The following is a 19,937-nucleotide window of genomic DNA, read 5'->3' as shown; positions in this document are numbered from 1 at the left end:
CTAGAAGGTGTGTGTGGTGAATTCACATCCTTTCCAGCAAAAGCGTGGTTTGTTTGACTTGATTTTTTGGTAATTACTGGTAATTATTAGGTAACTCTTAAGTAGTTGCAACTTGAATGTTAGGTATTTATTAATTTATTTATAATTTGGTACATCTAAACAAAGGAACAGGATTTCTTAAATTCCTGGACTAAAAAAGGATTAATCCTGTTGAGTAGTTCTGTCTTCTATATTTCTGTTTTGTACCTAGATGCAAGACTAAACCTATCCAATTCTAATATCACCTCTGGCACTGATGTTAAAGGATGGGTGAGGAACAGTGAGATATCATCATTGTAGTACAGTGCATTTATGTTCTATATTTTCCACCTGGAGGCTTGGCATTTTTCCATTAGCTCTCATTTGTTCTGCTCAGGGTTTTGAAAGTAGAGTAAAGAGCAAAGGTGAAGAGGGCTCCCTGCAGTGTGACCATACCAATTTTGTCTCCCATGTGAGTTCGCACATATGTATCTCTATAGGTAGAGCTTTTATTGGCTATGGGTATAGATTCCTCCTTCTGAGCATTTAAATTAACCACTCAACCCAACCAAGAACTTTCCATGAATCAAGAGGTAAGAAAATTATCCAGGTGCTTTAATCTGGCCAGGTGAGTTTAAAGTTCACCTCAAATTGTCTGCTGATTAAATTCTTTCAGTAAACCCTATTTAACTTTTCTATGAATCTCTCAAAATTTATTAGAACTCATCACAGAATGTTTGTGTCTGTGTTTAGTAAGGATATTGGATAAGCATGCTAATCCTTTAATTTTTTTCCTTCAATTTTGGTAGTTTATCCCACATGGGGTGTTAATTACTCTATTTTTCTTATTTCTGTGTAGCTTCTTCCTAATACTTCAGACAATTCCTCTCTGTGAATATCCCATAAAAAGAGACTCCACGTAGCCATGAACATGTTCTAGTTCGTATGGACATCAAATTTTTATTTTTGATGTTTTTGCTGCAGCTAATTTGGGCAAGAAAAATTTATCCAAATAATTCTGTATCAAAGCAGTTCACTTTGTATGTTGTGTGTTTCCTTCCATACGTTAACAAGGTGCAAGTCAGCTAAGCTTTTTGGAACTCCTATTTTGTTACACATCTCCCTCTTCCCCATCCTATACTGGAGTGTCCTTACTTTAAGTATTATAGCTACACATTTTAGAAAGAATGGAGATAAAAAACTGTTATTCAAAATCAGGGTAAAGGAAACACCATGTCTATTTCTATCTCAGTTTTCTCTGCCTCCTTTGTCCTGGAGGAATTTGAGTGCAACCTCATACCACAGCACTTTGCTCTAATTCTTTTTCTAAACTCTTCTTACAACTTTTGTGCAGAAGAGAGACAACAAGAAGACAAATTCAGAGAGAAGAAAATAGAAAATATGGATACTAGAAAAAGAGGGAGTGGAATCTTTTGCTGCAGAAGTCCTCACAGATAAGGGTCCCCAATCATACAAGAACATATTCAAGGAACTAACTGAAAAATCCACCATCTTCATAAGTTCCCTCAGAGCTCTTTTACCTGGGATGTGCTTAGAGTAAAGCAGTCTCCTTAAAGTCATACATGTTGTTCTTAAGGCTCAGTTTAGTCTCCCTGAAATACTGTCAATTTTCTGCCTGCTCATCCAGTTTGTCATCCAGCTTGAGAGCTGTGCATCCATTTCTGGCCCTCTTGGGTCCTGGCTGCCATCACAGCTGCCAAGATCCCATTCTTGTTTTCTAGACTCTCTGGGCCTCTGCACTTAGAGTGTGATCTTTCCCTCACTTCTTCTGTTACAGGTTGGTTTCCTCCTAACAGGAACACTTGTTGCACTATGCAGAAAACAGACTGCAGGGGCTACCCATCTGGGAGAAAGAAAGAAAGGAGCTTCATACTGGTTAGTTCCACCCATGGGTCACTCTCAAACAGGGTCCTTTCCTCTTCTTCCAGATTCATCTCATGGTCCTTTCCTCCTTACCTCACATATCCCAGCTAAGAGACCATTTGGTCTCACTTCTGACTTGATGTTGCAACTAACACTTCCCACATGTCTGTCTTCGTGACTAACTTTGCCTGCAAGGACTCTTTCTGACTAGGGAGTGCTGTCATAACCAAATTGTCCAGTCATTCATTCTCTCGCTCTCGGGTCCATGTGACCAGGTTGTTTGCAGAGCAGGAACTTCCACTGCTCCCCAAACCCAAAGCAGTGTGGATGCTATTTCCTGCCTATAGGAGCCTTCTCTTCTTCCTTTAAAGATCTTTGGTCACTAAATAAATTCTGTCCACTGCTGCTGTTAAGAAAGCAGTCTGTCTTAGCAACTCAAATATGTCCTATGGCTTTCTCTTCTCACTGGAAATGCTCTGCCTGTAGTATATTTTAGGAGTTCTTCTTCTCTAGAAGATTGAAGGTTGAGGCGCAGCTGCCCTATTCTTGCCCCGTCTCTTTTATTTGGTGAGGTGCTGGTCAGGCATCTCTTCCCCTATTCAGTGATAAGAGACTTCTCTAAACTAACCCTTAATCTCAGATCAGTTATAACTCCTTAGTTAGGGCTCTCAAATAGATTAGGAATGACTGGATTAAGATTATCAAGAAATTATTTTGTGACAAAAATTGGGGTTTTCTGTCCACAATCTCTAGTAAGAGGTGACCATGGACAGCCTCTAAGGTGGTTCCTCTTACATGGCATAGAGTCTCTCCTTTCATTGGTTTAGTCCAGTTCTCCCTGTGGTGTTAGCAAATATGTTTCTGAGAATATCAGCATTCCCTTTAACCACAGGTGTTAAGTATAGTTCCTCTTAGTTTTGCTTTAAGTAAGGAATTCAATAGAACTTCACTTGACTTAATATGTAAGTACCAGGTTCAGTTCTGCACTTGGGAATTTCCTGATGGTTGAGGCCTAGCTGATTTCCCTCAGTCTTCTATTTATAGGTTTATAGTCTTGAGAACTTGCACATATAGTCTCTTCCTTTCTAAATTCAGAATTATCAGCTGCTAAGTTGCTTCCTTGGGAAGGTTTCCCTTCCAAGGTTTCTTAGACTGAGATGGTCACGTTAAACTTCATCGTAACAACCATTTTTTCTGGTCTGCTTTCTCCTGACCATGTTTGTCATGCAAAATTAATTAGCTCAGCCAAACCCTCTTCACAGTGTCAATCAGGAAGGAGAAGGCTTTAACCCTCTAAGAACATATTCAACTAGTGCAGATGGGATGATATCTCTTTTCTCAGTGTCTGAGACCTGGTTAGCTCTTCGACAGAGAAGGCTGATTACAGTGGCCTGTCATTTTTTAGCCCTAACTTTCAGTTTTTTAAATTTGGTCTCTATAATGAACTCATTCACTAAGCCACGATGGAGTGGGACAGGGATGGAATATATGCTTATGGCTGCTCCACAAGAGAATCCCTCCTAAATCTTAATATTTGCTGAATTTGCATAGCATAAAGATGTCATCTTAATATTTATCGTAGGATGGGGAAGAGAAAACCTAAAACAAGTGGAAATTATTTATGAAAAATTCTGTTAGCCTTCTTCTGCCCCATCCTAGATCTCTCTCACCTATAGTCAGGGATTGCTTCTCACGTTGTGAGAATCTCTTTCAATATTATATTTCTCCATTTTCCTGCTTTGGAAGTCTTTTGACTGAGCGTAGAATTAGGATGGTTATGTTAGTAACAGTTGTGACTGACAGTTTTTTATTCTGTTTTCTGATAGTTGGAGCCATTGCTCTTAACTTAAGGAATTTGTTATGGTCTCTCTCCCTCCCTCTCTTACAGTAAACAGAACTGCAGTAATGCAGTGTTGTTGTAGCCATGTTGGTCCTAGGAAATCAAAGAGACAAAGTGGGTGAGGTAATATCCTTTATTGGATCAACTTCTGTTGGTGAGAGAGACAAGCATTCGAGCTCACATGCTTGTAAGCTTGAAAGCTTTGTCTCTCTCATCAAAATAAATTGATCCAATAAAGGATATTATCTCACCACCATGTCTCTAGAACTTCAGTAATTAATTTTCCTTATTTTTCTTCACTTTAGTCTTTATCAGTTTATCATCTTTTTTCTCGTCCATATTATGGTCAGGTACCAGTTTACTAAGTACTCTCACTTATACTGTTTCTGGAGTGTAGTGTATACAGTAACTTCAAGGCACATTTATTTAAAGATATTCATAACTTTTTCATTTGGGATTTAGACAACAATATAACCTCTTGTGTATAGAGCGAGATATACTTCACTTAATTATCTAAATGCTCATACTGTGCCTGTCACTGTGGTATCTAAGCACCAGAAAAAATATCATTGAATTAACTATAAGCGCAGACAGCAAGGTTATAAGATACCCTGTATGGTTTCCCTTCTCCTTGGCATGACATAAAAGTATTATTTTTTCCCTGTGGAACTTCATTTGTAATGGAAAATCCTTTTTTGATTAATCCTTTTCTTTTTAATGAAAAACTGCATACACCTCACTAACTCAGCCATTCTGCAATTTGGTATGTACCACTATTATTAAATACATCTCCTGGAGGCAAATTACATCAAGTCCCATACATTTTAAGTGATGAAGAATTTCCTTTTCTTAGTTAGTCTTATTGATTCCACTTACATTCCATAAGATCAGCTTATAAATTCTTCTACCCTATGTGTTAATTTTTTTAAAATGGAAATCTCTTCACAGCAGAGGATGTGAGGGAGGTTCCCATACCTGAGTCATCCTTTTTAGGTGACAAATCTGAGGAACTGTCCCAGATGGAGTGTCAGTGGAGGAGCTTTTGGAATAAAATTGATATATTAAATTGTAATAAGTCAACAGGACTAGATGGTATTCACCAAGAGTTCTGAAGGGACTCAAATATGAAATTGCAGAACTACTAATTGTGGTATGTAATCTAGCGCTTAAATCAGCCTCTGTACTAGATGACTGGCAGATAGCTAATCTGACTCTGATTTATAAAAAACACTCCAAATTGGTTGAAACTATAGTAAAGAACAGAATTATCAGACACATAGATGAGCGTGATATGTTGGGGAAGAGTCAACATGGCTTTTATAAATGGAAATTATACCTCACCAATCTATTAGAATTCTTTGATGGAGTCAACAAACATGTGGACAAAGGTGATCCAGTGGATATAGTGTACTTGAACTTTCAAAAAATCTTTGACATGGTCCCGCACCAAAGGCTCTTAAGAAAAGTAAGGAATCATAGAATAAGAGGGAAGAACCTCTCAAAACAAACATAGTACTTCTTCAGACAACAGTCAATCTGTGGAATTCATTGTCAGGAGATGATGTGAAGGCCAAAAGTATAACTGGGATAAAAATGAATTATGTACATTTACGGAGAGTAGGTCCCTCAATTGCTATTAGCCAAGATGATCAGGGACACAACCCCATGCTTTGGGTGTTCCTAAGCCTCTAACTGCTAGAAGCAGGATCTGGATGACAGGGGATGGATAACTTGATACATTGCCCTGTTCTGGTCATCCTCTCAGAAGCATCTGGCACTGGACACTGTTGGAAGAGAGGATACTGAGCTAGATGGACCATTGGTCTGACCCATAATGGACATTCTTATGTTCTTTAAATTTATTCTATGTTTAGAGATTGGCCTGTTTTCCTTTGTTATATCACTTTAATATATATCTTATTTAATTTATTTTGACAGTGTTTCATTCACATACAAAATGAGTGGTTCCATCTGGGTTAGACAAGATAGAGATATAAAGCTGGGTGTCATCAGCATATTGAAACCTATGTCTCCTCATGAAGGAGTTGTCTACACTGAGAAGTTAATTCATTTTAAGGTAGGGTGTGAGTTTAAAGTGGAATAGTTATTCCTGATTAACGCCCTATGTGGAAACTTTTTTTCTGGAATACGAGTGCTTTATTCCAGATTATCATAATCCAGTGGATTAAAATAATTCAAAATAAAGCATTCTTATTCTAGAATATGAGCATCCACATAGGGATTTAATCAGGAGCTATTTCAGAATAATTCCCCACATAGGCAAGCCCTAAACCTCCTAATGGCCTCATTCAAATATTGAAGAGCAGGCTGATTAAAATGGAATCCTACAATATATTACATATGATACTTCACGTTACGGAAGAGCAGCCCCCTGAGACCTCTTACAAAGAAAGGAGCCGAGCCATTAAAGAAACCAATCCTTCCCATCCAACTCACTGTAACCAAAAGCTGGCTATAAGAGACAAAAAGTGGGACTGGTGCTGTCACTGTTTAAATAGACCTGTGCCAGCTGTTCAATCCAACTGGCAGGTGGTAGGATACAACCAATCCTTCAGTTTCTGCTTTTTTTAAAACCATCAATCACACTAGGCCCAGGAAGGTCACTCCTGCTGGAGTTAACATGCCGTTATTACAGATTGTTATGAATTAAATAAAAAAAGATCACATAAAGGTTTTATCATTAACTGATGTTTTTACAATCATAGCAATCTACAAAATAGTAAATGTCCATATAATACTCTGACATTTTAACAAGTTGCTAAACTCTTAAATGTCAAGTTAGGAGAGCTGTTTGATGCTTTTACAGGTTGCGTTGATCGTAAAATGCCATTTTAGGATAATCTTTCATTTGACATTTTTACACATTCAGTAAATGCTTTTCCTCTGTTAAAAATTCCCCAAGGAAACTCTAGGCAAAGAACTGTAAATGAAAGAGAAAATAAGATTCTCAATTTATATACCTTGTATTCTAATTATTAAGAATAAGGAAATTATGCAGGAAATAGTAAATTTAGTTGCATGTCAACTGATTTCTATAATCTGACATTTTAATAGCTATGTAAAATATGTGTGTACATTTACCTGTGTTGTTACTTATTTTCATTAGTTTTTTTTCCTACACCTACATAACCTATATAAGTTTTTGGCAAAATTGTATGTCACATTCAATGTCATGTGATGATACAACAAAAGACCCAATTAGTGTGTCTCCAGATAGGGTCTCATCCTATTTCTTTTTAAATCAGTGGGAGTTTTCCTGCCAACTTGAATATTGGTTTGTAGTGGGAGTAACTTAACAAATACTTAACATTGTTAATTTAAAAATTAACAATTTAACTTAACAAATACTTAATAAGTACAAACAAGAAGGGAGAATTAAGAGTGCCATATAAGATTTAGTTACGAATTTCCTGATAGGTTAAAAAGTTAAATCAGAATTTAGAATTTCACTGTTTCCATGGAAAAATTATCAACATTCAGAGAAAGTTTTTGTTTTAATGAAAATCTACATATGTACAAGTTAGAACTTCTCTCTCTTTCATCCTGGAGTATCTTTGCAGATACAAGGAACAGCATAGAGTCACTATTCATTCCTGTCCATGGCTCGTTCTTCCATTAACCCCAGCCTGGTCATGTCCCTGTGTATGATGTCCCATCATCTAGTCAATGATCGGCCTCTAGATCGAACTGACCTCGGCTGTGCTTGCATTATTTACTTTTGCATCCTGTTGTCTACTTGTCTTCTGCAGTATGCCCACCATTCTAATCTTTGTGATTGTAACCAATCCTGTACCCTGATTTCACATACTACTCTCCTCCTTCATTTATCTTAAAATCATTTCACTTTATGTCTATCATCTTTCAAAGAACTCTTCATCTCCTCTGTCTCCAGGCTTCTGATGTCTGTTTCATTTAATGCAGCTGCTTCTACACCATAGAGTAATACCATTAGTACACTGGTTTGATACATTTTCACTTAAGTACCAAATATGATGTTTTTATCGCGCCATAATTTCATCCATTTCTGTGCAGCACTTGTAACTAATGCACATCTCCTTGTAACCTTACTGATTCCTGCTTCCTAGGTATTCACAAGCTTCTACTTGTTCTGTGACTTTGCTGCTGCACTTTATCTATTGTCCCTTTTCCAAGATGCAACCACTTTATCATTTTGGCATTTATAGTAAGTCAAAGTCAACTACACTGATTTTCTAAGATAGTGAAGAGTATCATCATCAGTGCAAACATATCTGCCAGTAGTACAATACTATCTGCACAAGCTAAGGAGCTTAACCCTTGATCGTCCAGTGTCACACTCTCCGATTTGTCTAATGCTCTTAATGTCCAGTTTAAGAACATGATGAAAAGTGACTGTGATTCCATGCGTTCTTGTTTTCCACCAAACTTTGACGTGACCCGGTTGCTTTATTTCCCACCAATTGTTATGGCATTGCAGGAGTCTTTGTACGTAACTTTTATAACTACAATTATCTTATCTGGAATGTCATATGATTTTTCTACTTTCCATAATGCTTCCCTCCAAACTGAATCAAATGCCTTTGTGATGTCAATGAAAACAGCAAACATTTTTAATCCCCATTTTTGCTTTTTTTCATCAATATTCAGAGCAGTGCAGCTAAGGCCTGCTCTGAAGCTGCACTGTTTCTCACTTAGTTCTTCCTCTAAAATTGCCCTTAATCTGTTGATTTTTCCTGGTCCCAACCAAAAGCTTATACCTCTGTAGTTATTCATATCAGCAGGATCTCCTTTCTTTATGAATGGTACAACTATAACTTTTAGACGGTCATCTGGTACTTCCTCTTGCTCCCATTACCTCCTTTGTTTTTCTACTATTTTGATATCACTTGTCCTGCCAACTTTCAGCAGCTCAGCTATTTTATTGTCTGTTCCTGCAGTAGCAAGTTAGAGCAGCCTTACTAAATTCTACTTCCCCACTCACCTGGCACAAATATATATATATTTAGGGGCAAGTAAATATAATTCCAGTGTTGCCTAATTTAGAGTAACACAATATTGGCTCCTGCTGGAGCTAGTCTCACAGTGATGTGAGGAGCTCCATCTTTAATTCAATTTTCAGATTATTCAGGAAGAAAAACTCTCAGGCTGTCTTCCCCACTTCCTTGCCTTTTGGGAGAGAGCAGCCAATCACAGCTATTGCAGGAGAGAGAGTTCTCTTCCCATCGCCTCAGGAGCTCTCAAGAGAGAGGGAAGAAGAAGTAACAGACACCATTCTTACAAAAGGGGAAAGAGGAGGAGAGAGCAGAAAGAGCCCAGTAGCTCAGAGCAGCTCTCTACCCCTCTCTCCTGTGAACAATATATCAGTTCCTCTGTACTCCTCCCTCTTCCATCTCTCCTCTCCTTCTCTCTAATATTATAACAGTAGGTCTGGGAAGCAGGAGAAGACAAGTCCCTTGGAGCTGCCTTTCCCCCAGGCATGGGAGAGTGGGCAGGCATGAAGAACCTGTGAGCTACTATCCCCAAGGCCAACACCAAACTGATATAGTCAGCCACATCAATGGTGTCCTCAGAAAGGGGCTGTCAGAAGCATTGCTCCAGGGACCAGGATAGCCACCAATTCCTGTGTCCAAACAGTGGGCAAAAAGCCTAAGGCTCACTCCTCTAAAAGCTTGAAGATGTAGTCCTATCCTGGTGCGCCCATGCTGAAATCCAAGATGGCACTGACTGACTGTTCCCATACCAATGACCATGGTGTCTCTGCTACCAACAGCAAGGCACCAATCTTGGCATCATCCAGTTAGTCACCAAGGCCCATTATTGTGGCACCATCTGAGACCCTGCCTACCATTATCCATGGGATTTCTGTTTCGGTACAGAGAGACCTTTTGAGGGACCGGCACTGGACTCGCTTGTCATCAAGAGGCTACATGATGTTACTGCCAAAACACCCTTCAGTACTGATTGCAAGACAGGGCAGGGCATGCCTGACAGAACTGCCCCTCCACTGGAAGACGTGTATTCATTTTCCTCTTCCTCAGAAGAACGCAGAAAAGTTTCCTTCCCTGAGTACAGTCCCTCATCCCTGTGGTGGCACAATGTGAGTTTTGCAGAAAGTAGTGGGAAGAATCCTTGAGGATTACCAGAAAACTGTCAGGACTATTTGTTCTGTTTGAACTGGTGAAGGGACAACTCACAGCCTCTTATACACCTCTAAGCAAATAGGCAACTGCTTGTTAGTCACAAAAAGTGGAATCTGTATGAACAATAACTTGAGGAAGAAAGAACAGTTACTTAGCCTCCAGTAACTATGGTTCTTTGAGATGTATTGTGCCCGCAGATTCCGCGACCTGTCGTCCATCCCTGCTAATCAGAGACAGAGCTCTTATGGGATTTTAATTGACAAAGGAACTGAGGCAGTTGAGGCCACCTCAGTCTCTGCCCTCAGCTTTGTGGGCTGAGAGGTTATTCAGGGCACAGACATGGCCGTAGTGGACACTGCTATTCAAAAGAATCTGATGTTTCCCACCAAGAGTAGAATCTGTGAGGAGAACATATTCAACGAACCACAGTTACAGTATGGTAAATAACTGTGCTCTTCCCCCCCCCCCCCAATACACATTACACCTTGGTTTTACAACTGATCAGATTATACGGATTTTATTAATTTATTAATTAAACCATGCAAAATTTTGATTTGACTTTGAATTTTGCACAAGCCAAGATTCCCAACTATGAGAACTTCAGGTGCGATATGGGACACGACCAAGTCTGGAATCTATTTTATATAATTATCTGGCTCCTAGTAGCATAGTATCTGAGCACTTAACGATCTTTAATGTATTCATCATTACAATGCCCTTGTGTAGTAAGAAATTGCTGTTATCCCCATTTTACAGCTGTGGAACTGAGGCACAGAGAGGCTAAGTTATTTGTCTAAGATCACACAGGAAATCTTTGACAGAGCAGGGAATGAATCTAGGACTCCCAGGTTCCAAGCTAATGCCCTAATCACTGAACCATCCTTGTGGCTTTCAAGTCACTTCCATGGCCACCTTTTCTGGCAAAGTAAAATCAGCATACTGATGACTGAGATGGAAAAAAGTGGATATTGCTGAGGACAGATTGATATTAGCTGGTGTGTTTTGAAACCTGGTGTGTTACGTTGTCATTTATGAAGAGGGAAATGCATATTCATAAAATATGCAATTTAGGATATTATTTAGAGCGTATATTATTAATGTAAAATCTTGTGATTCCTGGATGCTCAGCTATAACAGATATGATCATTAGCTTTTTCATTATTAATTTTCTTTGTAAAGTGGGCAAATAAATGTGTTCCTTGTCCAGTTAAAGATTTTCACTGGAAAGAAGAGCAGACTGATTGATTTTTTTGTATTCCAACTCCCAAGTCTCCTGGAGGAGTCTGAAGAGAACTGATGTTGCTCTACAGCGAGATTCATTTATAAACACTTTTGTAGTACATCTAACCATAGTATCAGAAAAACCATATTCAGGATGGCATTATGTTGATATTCTTTTTAAAAATTACAAAATCAAGGATTTAATGAAGTTGCCACTGGCAACTTAGTGATTTCAAGCCACAAGTTACAGTATGAATTTAAAAACTAGCCAGTGTTTTATTTGGTTCCTAGAAAGTCATGTGCTCTGTTAAATGGCACGTCTATCAGTGGAGTTATGTCCATTTTAATAACGTTATGAGTGGTGATAATTATGCAGTATTGTTTTTTTTCAGGATGCAAGACATGCAGCAGAAGGAGAAATATACACAAAACTGAACCAAAAAATTGATGAATTTATTCAGCTTGCTGACTACGATTGGACAATGTCTGAGTCTGATGGAAGAGCCAGTGGATACTTAATGGACCTTATTAATTTCTTAAGAAGCACATTTCAAGTTTTTACACATTTGCCTGTAAGTATATAACATTGACTTTGTTTTCAGATTATTACAGTCCTGTTTTCTACAAATTTTAACTCTTTCTGATTTTGAATTAAAATAGCTTTTAAGTAAATATTTTAGTGGAGTAGGTATGATTTCAGTTTGCTTACATGTTAACTGATGCATTATTCAATGTAAAATTATATATATTATGATGGACAGATTTGTGAAAGATTTTTACTTTCAAAGAAGAAAATAAACAAAGCAGCTCAAAGCTCCTTCTTCTTTTTTTTTTTTTAATTAAACTACTAGCAGTAAACATTCATACTGTTTTTTAGATCTCAGAAAACTTAAATCACTAAGGGCCAGATTTTAACTGTGCCTGCCAATTCTGTGGACACGTCTACTGCTCCATAGAATGCAAAATTTAAAAAATTTAAACCTAAAGCTCTATTGAATGAAAAAATATTTTTTCTCCATAAAAACTCCATGGGCTTCTACCTGTTTGAGCTCCCACTGAATCTAATCTTCATTCATGAATCAGATAAATTCCTTGTTTTCCTTAGCGCCAAGTAAGTCCATCTAATTTATGTATCAATTATTATATTCCATTGTCTGGCTGGTCACTTTCAAGACAAGTGCACAACTACTAGGGGGAATTCTGCTCTCAGTTCATACCATTGCAGACCTGGAGTAACTTCAGTGAAATCAGTTAAATGACATCCAGTTTATATCAGTTCCACAGCAGAACTTGGCCCAAAACATCTAGCCTTTATGAATTCCATTATGCTTCCGCTTGTTCCCTGTTGCTATCATTTGATGTGTGATTGCTTTAGCCACATGCAGTGCCTCTGGACAGGTGTACATTCTTATTAATAAATATAACATATTCCTATTAGCCTTGAGTTTCCACATCTGTGTTGGAAGTTAAATCAGGAAAGAATTTCACCCTATAGAACACTATAGCATAATTACAGTAGGTAAGGGAATTTGAGATTTTTTCGCTTTCATCTGAAGCATTATATATTTGGCCATTTGTAGAGGAGAGAAGATATTAGAGCTGGTGGACAAAGGTATTTGGTATTCCAACTCTAATATTAAAGTGGCTTTGATTTTTCTCTGTCTTCATTCCCCTCACTCTCAAAGTATTCCTTTTTTGGCACATGAGGTTAATAGCTGTGTGAAATATGAGGGACGTGGAACATTTCTAATCCTCTTTTGGAGACTGTGCCTCATTGCTCATAATTGATATACATATAAGATTTATGGCCATTTGTGCTCTTGGTGGGGTGCCCATTTCAGTTTGGTGACACTATTTTACATGTTAAATCACCCTGGATTTAGTGGGCTAACATAAGTGCCATTTCTTTGCAAGAAGTTGCTCATCTGTGCCAACATTGAAGCAGTGAATCAGAAAGGATGGAAAGTAGTAGTTATATCAGTTAACAATTGTATAGAAAGAATGGAAGGGATATAAATTCATATTTTAGGGCATAACCCAAGATCTAGCTAAGAAGGCTAGGAAGAAACTTCCCCTATAGACAGGTTATTCTATAATTCCCTACTTTGGGTTTCTTGCATTTGGTATTGGTCACTGTATCAGACAGGATACTGAACTAGATGGACTACCAATTTGATCCAATATGACAGTTCCAATAACATGTTAGGTGGTATCTTTTTGTCTTATTCTGGATATTTCTAATAGAATAACCTAGGACAAATTTGCTTGAGCGGGTTGGTTGATTGATTTGTGGACAGGTCAACAAAATGTGGAAATCTGTTCCACAGCTCTCTGTATATCAATATTAGTGTGTGAGAGTTGTAGAAATTACATGAAAATTAGTTTAGTCTTTAATTCTTTTCCTTATAGTTGGTTTCAGAGTTTGATTTTTAATAGTAAGAAATATATGTCCTAAAAAGGATGTTTACAATAAAGGTATTTTCAACAGACAAGCCCACAAAGCTGTCTAGTTTTCATAATTAAACAAGTTAATAAAACATAAACAAGGCTAACCTTAGAGATTTTGGTGTCTTATGCGAAGCTAGATTGTAATGTGCCATATATAGGATTTTGGATGGGATAGTTTTAGATAGTTTCATTAACAAAATTAAAGCATCGTAATTTTACTTCAAGAAATATTGATGCCTTATTGCATCAGTGATAGAAATATCATGGATATTCAAATAAATCATTTTAATAACTCAGCATGCTATCTATAGCCAGAAACTATAGAACCAAGTCCTGCTCAGTGGGTTGTGGGTGTGGTGAGAGAGAGAGAAGAGGGTACAGGGAGCCTCTTCTCCCTCTATCCCTACTATATCCACGCAGCAGAAAGGCAGAATATAATTCAGGTGTTTGCTAGTCTGGAGACATGGCCACCTTGCTCCCAGGAGCTCTCCATAGCCTGATTCAGTCATTGGGGGTTGGTTTAGACTCAGGCCTGCTCATGCTTATGCTTTGGTATGCATATGCACTGCAGAAGGTTACACATTATGATTCCTGGGCATCTGACTTCATCTATCTACTTCATGAATCTACTTCATTTTTGGTATATGAATAACTATCTGTAAACGTATAGAAACAGTCACATCACATGTGTGTGTGCGCGTGTCTGTACATGCATGTAGTGTGCTTGTATATGGGCATATACTTAAATGTTTCTGCACTGATGTAGACATAACTTTAAAAAAACTGAATATAAAATGTAAAAACTTGTTTTAAGCAATTATATCATTTTATTTTTGAATCTAAAGAACACAAAACAGGCTAACTATGATCTAAGGTTACTGCATCTAGGTACTACATGGTAAAGGTGACAACCCAAACTGTTCAGGTTTTGCTCTCATACCTACTATGGCGTCACTGGAACATCTTATGTCTCTCTAGCATTGTTTCTCCTTAAAGTTCTCATGTACTCCATGGGTGTTGGTGTATTGCAGATTAGCAACAATGTTAGCATAAAAGTCTTGAAAAAAGAAAACATTTTCCTTTCACATTTATTACTCTATCTAATTACCATTAATAATAACATTTGTGAAAAATTAAATTATTGATGGAACAGAGACTTTATTGCATTTGTCCTAAAGCATTCCTAAGTATTGCTTGAATGAAATATATGAATAATGTATTAATATTTTAATAATTAATAAATTTGATAACCATGTGCTTTGTAGTTGGGATATTAAATGTACACGGTGAAAATATTTTAAAGGAACCATTTAATTTTTTATTTTAAATATTTTGATAAATATATCATTAAGACTTATTACAGCTAAAACTTGCTAGAAGATCAACTCAGAAAATGTTACGTAAGGAGTGTGTTACTTTGGATTTTTTATTTTGACATACAGTCATTCCCACTGAAAAACACAATCTTTATAGTAAATGCCCCTATTTCAGTTTCATCACTTTTTTGTGTCTCTTTGCAAAATAATTCTTTTTAATTTGTTTATACTATTTGTTTATACATTTTCCAAGGAATTTTTACTTTCTTTGAATTTTAGAAAATTATCAGTTTGATCTAGCAAAATATTTTCTGTGAGTGTTAAGAAAATCAAAACCTTATATAGCAAATTAATCCTTCCTCTATCTAAAATATATTTTCCTTCCTGCAGACTATAGCAAAATAATTATAGTACTTAATAATTAAGTACCAAGACTCATAAAACAGAAGTTTTCTGATGAATTTTCTTCCCTTTTACTGATGCCAAAATTTCTTTTGATGTTGACAGTACATTTTAATTTTTTGTTTTGATTGCCTTACTGGTTTCCTTCTCAGAATAACAACAATGACCATGCAGCTATGTCGGTAAGTAGATGCAAGATGAAGAAAAAGCATGTAAATTGAAAAACTATGAACTGCCTGCAGGCTTATTGCTTCAATATTTAACCATTTAATAAAACCTAAAATAAACCTTCCATTTGGTTCGATGACTCACTGGGTTCCTCATTGTGTGGTTGCATGCAAGAGACAGGTTAATTACTAACATTGGTCTTTCGTACTTTGGGACAGAAGGATCCCTAAAAGCCTTGCAGAAATATGATAGGGTGTGTATTGCATCACATATGAGATAATTCAGAGGAGACTTAAGCACTTTTGGAAGTGAGGTCAGGTGTCAAAATGCAGCTGAGGGGTGTGCATACAAAATAAGATTAAAATGGAAAAACTGGTGGCCCAGAATAAAGAATTGGAGAAAGTTCTGTATCCCTTTTGGTACACATGCTGGCTGGAGTTGAAGGAATGTCTGCCCTCTAATGTATTTGTGTAAAAAGATGATGGATTGCATTTAGGGATGCTTCCATGCCCTGATTATTTTCAGGTCATCGAGTTTTTTAAAAAGCAGTTTACTTTGATCCACCACAGATTATTTCCATGATAATGAATAATAAAAATGGATAAATTAATATTGGGTTTATTAGCAATTGTTTCTGAACATAGAGTTGCAGAATTGACTTACTTTTGTAATTTTACGTGGATGTAGAATTTTTATTTATTATATCCAATTTGGGTTTGATTGCATTAGGCTCATATTTTTAAAAGTGAAAGGATTTGTAAGGCATTTATTATGTATGATTTTGAAGTAAATGTTAGAAGCATTTTTTTTTTTTTAAGTTAATACATATTTTATATCTTTATTTTTGTGGGAAAATATATCTGTAGTAGAGTGAGATGTTGGTTATTTTGTTTTTGCTGAATCTAGCAAGAGCTGTGCTACTAAGTATCCAAGAGTCTCCACAGTCCAGCTGTGATAGTGTGTGTGTGTTTTATTGAATGTAAACATAAAGAGATGTGTAGAAAATGCACTACTGGAATTATAAAGTTGATGTGCTTTTAGTAAAATATAGAAATAAAAACACATATATTAAGTTTAAAGAAATATGTCAAAGTTTTCTGGGCTCAAAGTTATTGCCTTTAAATGTTTTTTTTTTCTGTAGTTTTTAAAGGCCAGGATTCCTCAGTGTCTTCTTCAACAACATTCCTTTCAGTGGTGCGATATTAAAAACTCCATCAGAGTGTGTATGCATATATTGTAGTTCACAAATTTGTATCTGGAGCTGCCAAACAGTTGAATTATTTTTTAATAACACATCATTCCTAGGACTGGCTGTCAAAAGCAAGTTGGAGGAGTCCTGATCTCCTAATTTGAGGGGGGAAGTAATTTCAAAGTAATTTGGAAAGCAGGAGAGTATATAAACCTGAATAGTGTCCCTTAAATTGTTTCATCTTTTCACAAATGAAAAGGAATTTTTTTTGTACATATATGAAATTATATTATTTTCCTCCACTCTCCCTTACCTTTTCGACTCAAATCTGTTTAGGATTATTTTCATTTTATTAATTCCAATTTTTGGCATCCATCTCAAGTTTGCTGTGGGTATTTTATGCAATTAAAACTAAAACTTAATGAATTACCAATACTCACCAAATTCTCTTTAAAAACAGTAACCCATCAAATAACCCACCATATCCATCAGCCTGCATTCCCCACATTCCAATGCCTGAGAAAAAAGGGGACTCTGAAGAATGTTCAGAAGATAGACTCTGGTAGACCAAGGAGGGGCAGTACTAATTTCCAAAGCCAAGATGCCTCATAAAAAATGCCTTGCCAGCAGCCTTCTCTCTTCTGTATTGAAGCAGCTCAAGTTTGAGTACCTCTACTCAAAGCCATCACCTTGAACTCTACCCAAAAATGTATTGGCAGGCAGTGTGGATTCTGGAACCCTGGCGGTAATGTGTTTCCTCAGTGAAACATAACCTTAAATAAACCTGCAGCCATGTTGTGCACTACCTTCAGTTTTAAAATGAGCTCAGTATGTAGCACCATGCAAAGTATGTTACAATAACTGAATCTGGAGATGACAAAGGCATGCAAAGGTAGCAAGATCTGCTTCCAAAGGGCACTTCTTACAAGTCTGGAAAAATGCCCTTTTGACCAAAGCTCTGCTATCTCAGTATCCAAGATCAGCCTAAATCTTAAAAGGATAAATTTTACCTGCTCTTAATCAGTGGTGCTTATATTATATTATATTAATTATATTAATTGCTAATGCTTCAACTGTTTCCCCCACAGCTCTAACATTATTTCTGTCTTGTCCAGGTTAAACCTAATTCAACCCCCAGTTTAAATAGATAGGGGTTCACTGTACTGGACCTCATCAACATGTTGAATGCACCATTGCCTTTGTCCCCTCACTTAACTTCTTAACCATCTCATAACACACAAAAAACCTGATTTAATCCACTCCTGTTAATGGACTGGAGATGGTTTCTTTAGGAGAGGCCTCACAACAGTTTCCTTAAGGCTAGCCAGCATGTTGCCCTCCACCCTGGGGAAACATTTACAGTCTTCACCAACAGAGATGCTCTAGCACTTCCTTGCATCACCAGTGAGAAAGAACATGGATCTTATTTGGTGACTCTTGGCTAAAACTTACAAAGACAACTTGGTATATGTTCCCTTGGGATAATTTCCTGACCCCACAGTGGTAAAGGACTCAGTCCAGAGTTGACCAATTTGTTTTCTTCAAAGTAACTTGAAAATTCTTCTCACCAAGAAAGACTCTACTGTTTTCTTAAGTGGCAGCTGTCCAAATTAACCAGACTATGAATCCCTCAGAAGATTTTCCCTGGGCAAGACTTTGGATGCTGTTTTGGAGGTGAAGACAATTTTCTTTACTTTCTGCACAACTGTTTTTGTTATTTATTATTTGTATTATGGTAGCATCTACAAGCACCAGTCATGGATCAGGATCTCATTTTCCTAGCCACTGTTCAAACACACAACAAAGAGACAGTCCCTGTCCTGAAGAGATTACAGTGGCATAAGACTTCAAAAAAGTCTTTTTAGCAGTTGTTCACTCAGCAAGAGACTTTCATTGATGCTCAAGTAGTCTCCCTTGTTATTTCACCTGTTGCAGATTATCTATAAACCAAGATGACCCGAGTGGATGAAGACAGCAGAGAGGGGATTTAGGTGCCACTATGCAGATAGCGTAAGATAAAAGTTAATTAAACCATTGCTAGCTCAGTCAATTGGTTGCAGAGTACTTTCTTGAAGATTTTCTGGAAACTCATCAGTTCCATCAATTTTTGAGGTTAGACCATTCTCAAACCATAGACAGGTCTCTTGCACCAGCAGGAGAAATTGCCTAATTTCAAATGAAGACTATAATGATCCATTCATGACAAAAATATAATAGCCAACTCCATTAAATATAATCCTAGCCCAGACTCTAGATCCAGTGTGCTCATTTCCATGCATAGAGCCAACAATCAGATTGTGATTGTCACAGCCATGAAATTCTGTGTTGATTCAGAATAATCATCATCTGTTTGATCAGTATCAGCAACTCTAGCACCACTATATGTGAAATATGGGAAATCCTAGCCTCATCTTATCCCCATCCTGGGATTCACAGACAAGGTGGACTCACTATCAGATCTAACTTTTGAGTTGGAAATTTCCCATATGTGAAGTCAGAGTCGGTAGTCTCATGCTTAACCATCAAATTATCTGGAGACAACTGCACCAGCAACATTAATAGAAAATATTTCCGTATAAAATGTTCACCATGCTGGCCATGCAGGAGGCATATATCAGAGTGAAGGATGGGTTCTGGTCAATCACTTCTAGAATGTCAAAGCCTGGAAATACTACAGAGGCTTCAGAATTTAGAGGTGGAGGCACCTCACATGATACTTAAGCACCCATTTTAGCTGGTGCTCAGAGAAGTATCCAGGATGAGGAGGTAAAGAAGGAAATAGGAATACCCAGAATTACCCTTGCTCTTGAGAAGAAACAAAATGAATCTTAAAATCCGCAGATTATTATGATTTACTTGTATTAAAAGTATTGCCTAGAAATCCCAACTAAAAGACTTTGTGCTAGGCATTGAACACATACGTAGTAAAAGAGATCCCTTGCCTTGAAAAGCTTGTCATCTAAATAGAAAAGACCAGATAAAATACAAGAAAAAAGAAGTATAATTTTCCCTGATGAGGTGTATTCTGATTCCATAGAAGACTAGCTTGTTCAGCAGAAAGTTGTCCTGTGTTGGAAGAATCCCATTTCCTTTTCCTGCACAGAAAACCACGCAGACAGACTTGTAGCTGACATTGTGTGATGCGGAAAAGGAGAAACATGTAGTCTACAATACTGAACTTTTGCTTCCTCTTTAATGTACATACCAACACCTCCCCTCTCCGTCAATGGCAAAAAAAGCAAATAGCATTGTCAGCTCCAAATAACATAAAATGTAATGGCCGCATTTAAATTTTGAACTCTTTAGAATAG

The 19,937-nt window shown here is 37.2% G+C and overlaps 1 protein-coding gene across 10 annotated transcripts in view; it reads left to right on the top strand.

The window, feature by feature from the left end:
- The window catches only part of EXOC6 (exocyst complex component 6), a 178,581-nt gene that overhangs the window by 106,356 nt on the left and 52,288 nt on the right, over window positions 1–19,937 (top strand). For 7 of the 10 annotated variants that reach the window (XM_067552863.1, XM_067552864.1, XM_067552862.1 and 4 more), the window contains 2 exons: window positions 11,496–11,675; window positions 15,422–15,451. In XM_067552863.1, the coding sequence (XP_067408964.1) occupies window positions 11,496–11,675; window positions 15,422–15,451 (210 nt within the window). The remainder of the gene's footprint in view (window positions 1–11,495; window positions 11,676–15,421; window positions 15,452–19,937) is intronic. The other 3 variants (XM_067552865.1, XM_067552868.1, XM_067552867.1) reach the window with 1 other exon arrangement.

The sequence above is a fragment of the Emydura macquarii genome, unplaced genomic scaffold (genome assembly GCF_026122565.2).
Source record: "Emydura macquarii macquarii isolate MOO-44397 ecotype Brisbane River unplaced genomic scaffold, CSIRO-AGI_Emac_v2 contig_1390, whole genome shotgun sequence".
NCBI lineage: Eukaryota > Metazoa > Chordata > Testudines > Chelidae > Emydura > Emydura macquarii.
This window is presented reverse-complemented; position numbering and strand designations above follow the sequence as displayed.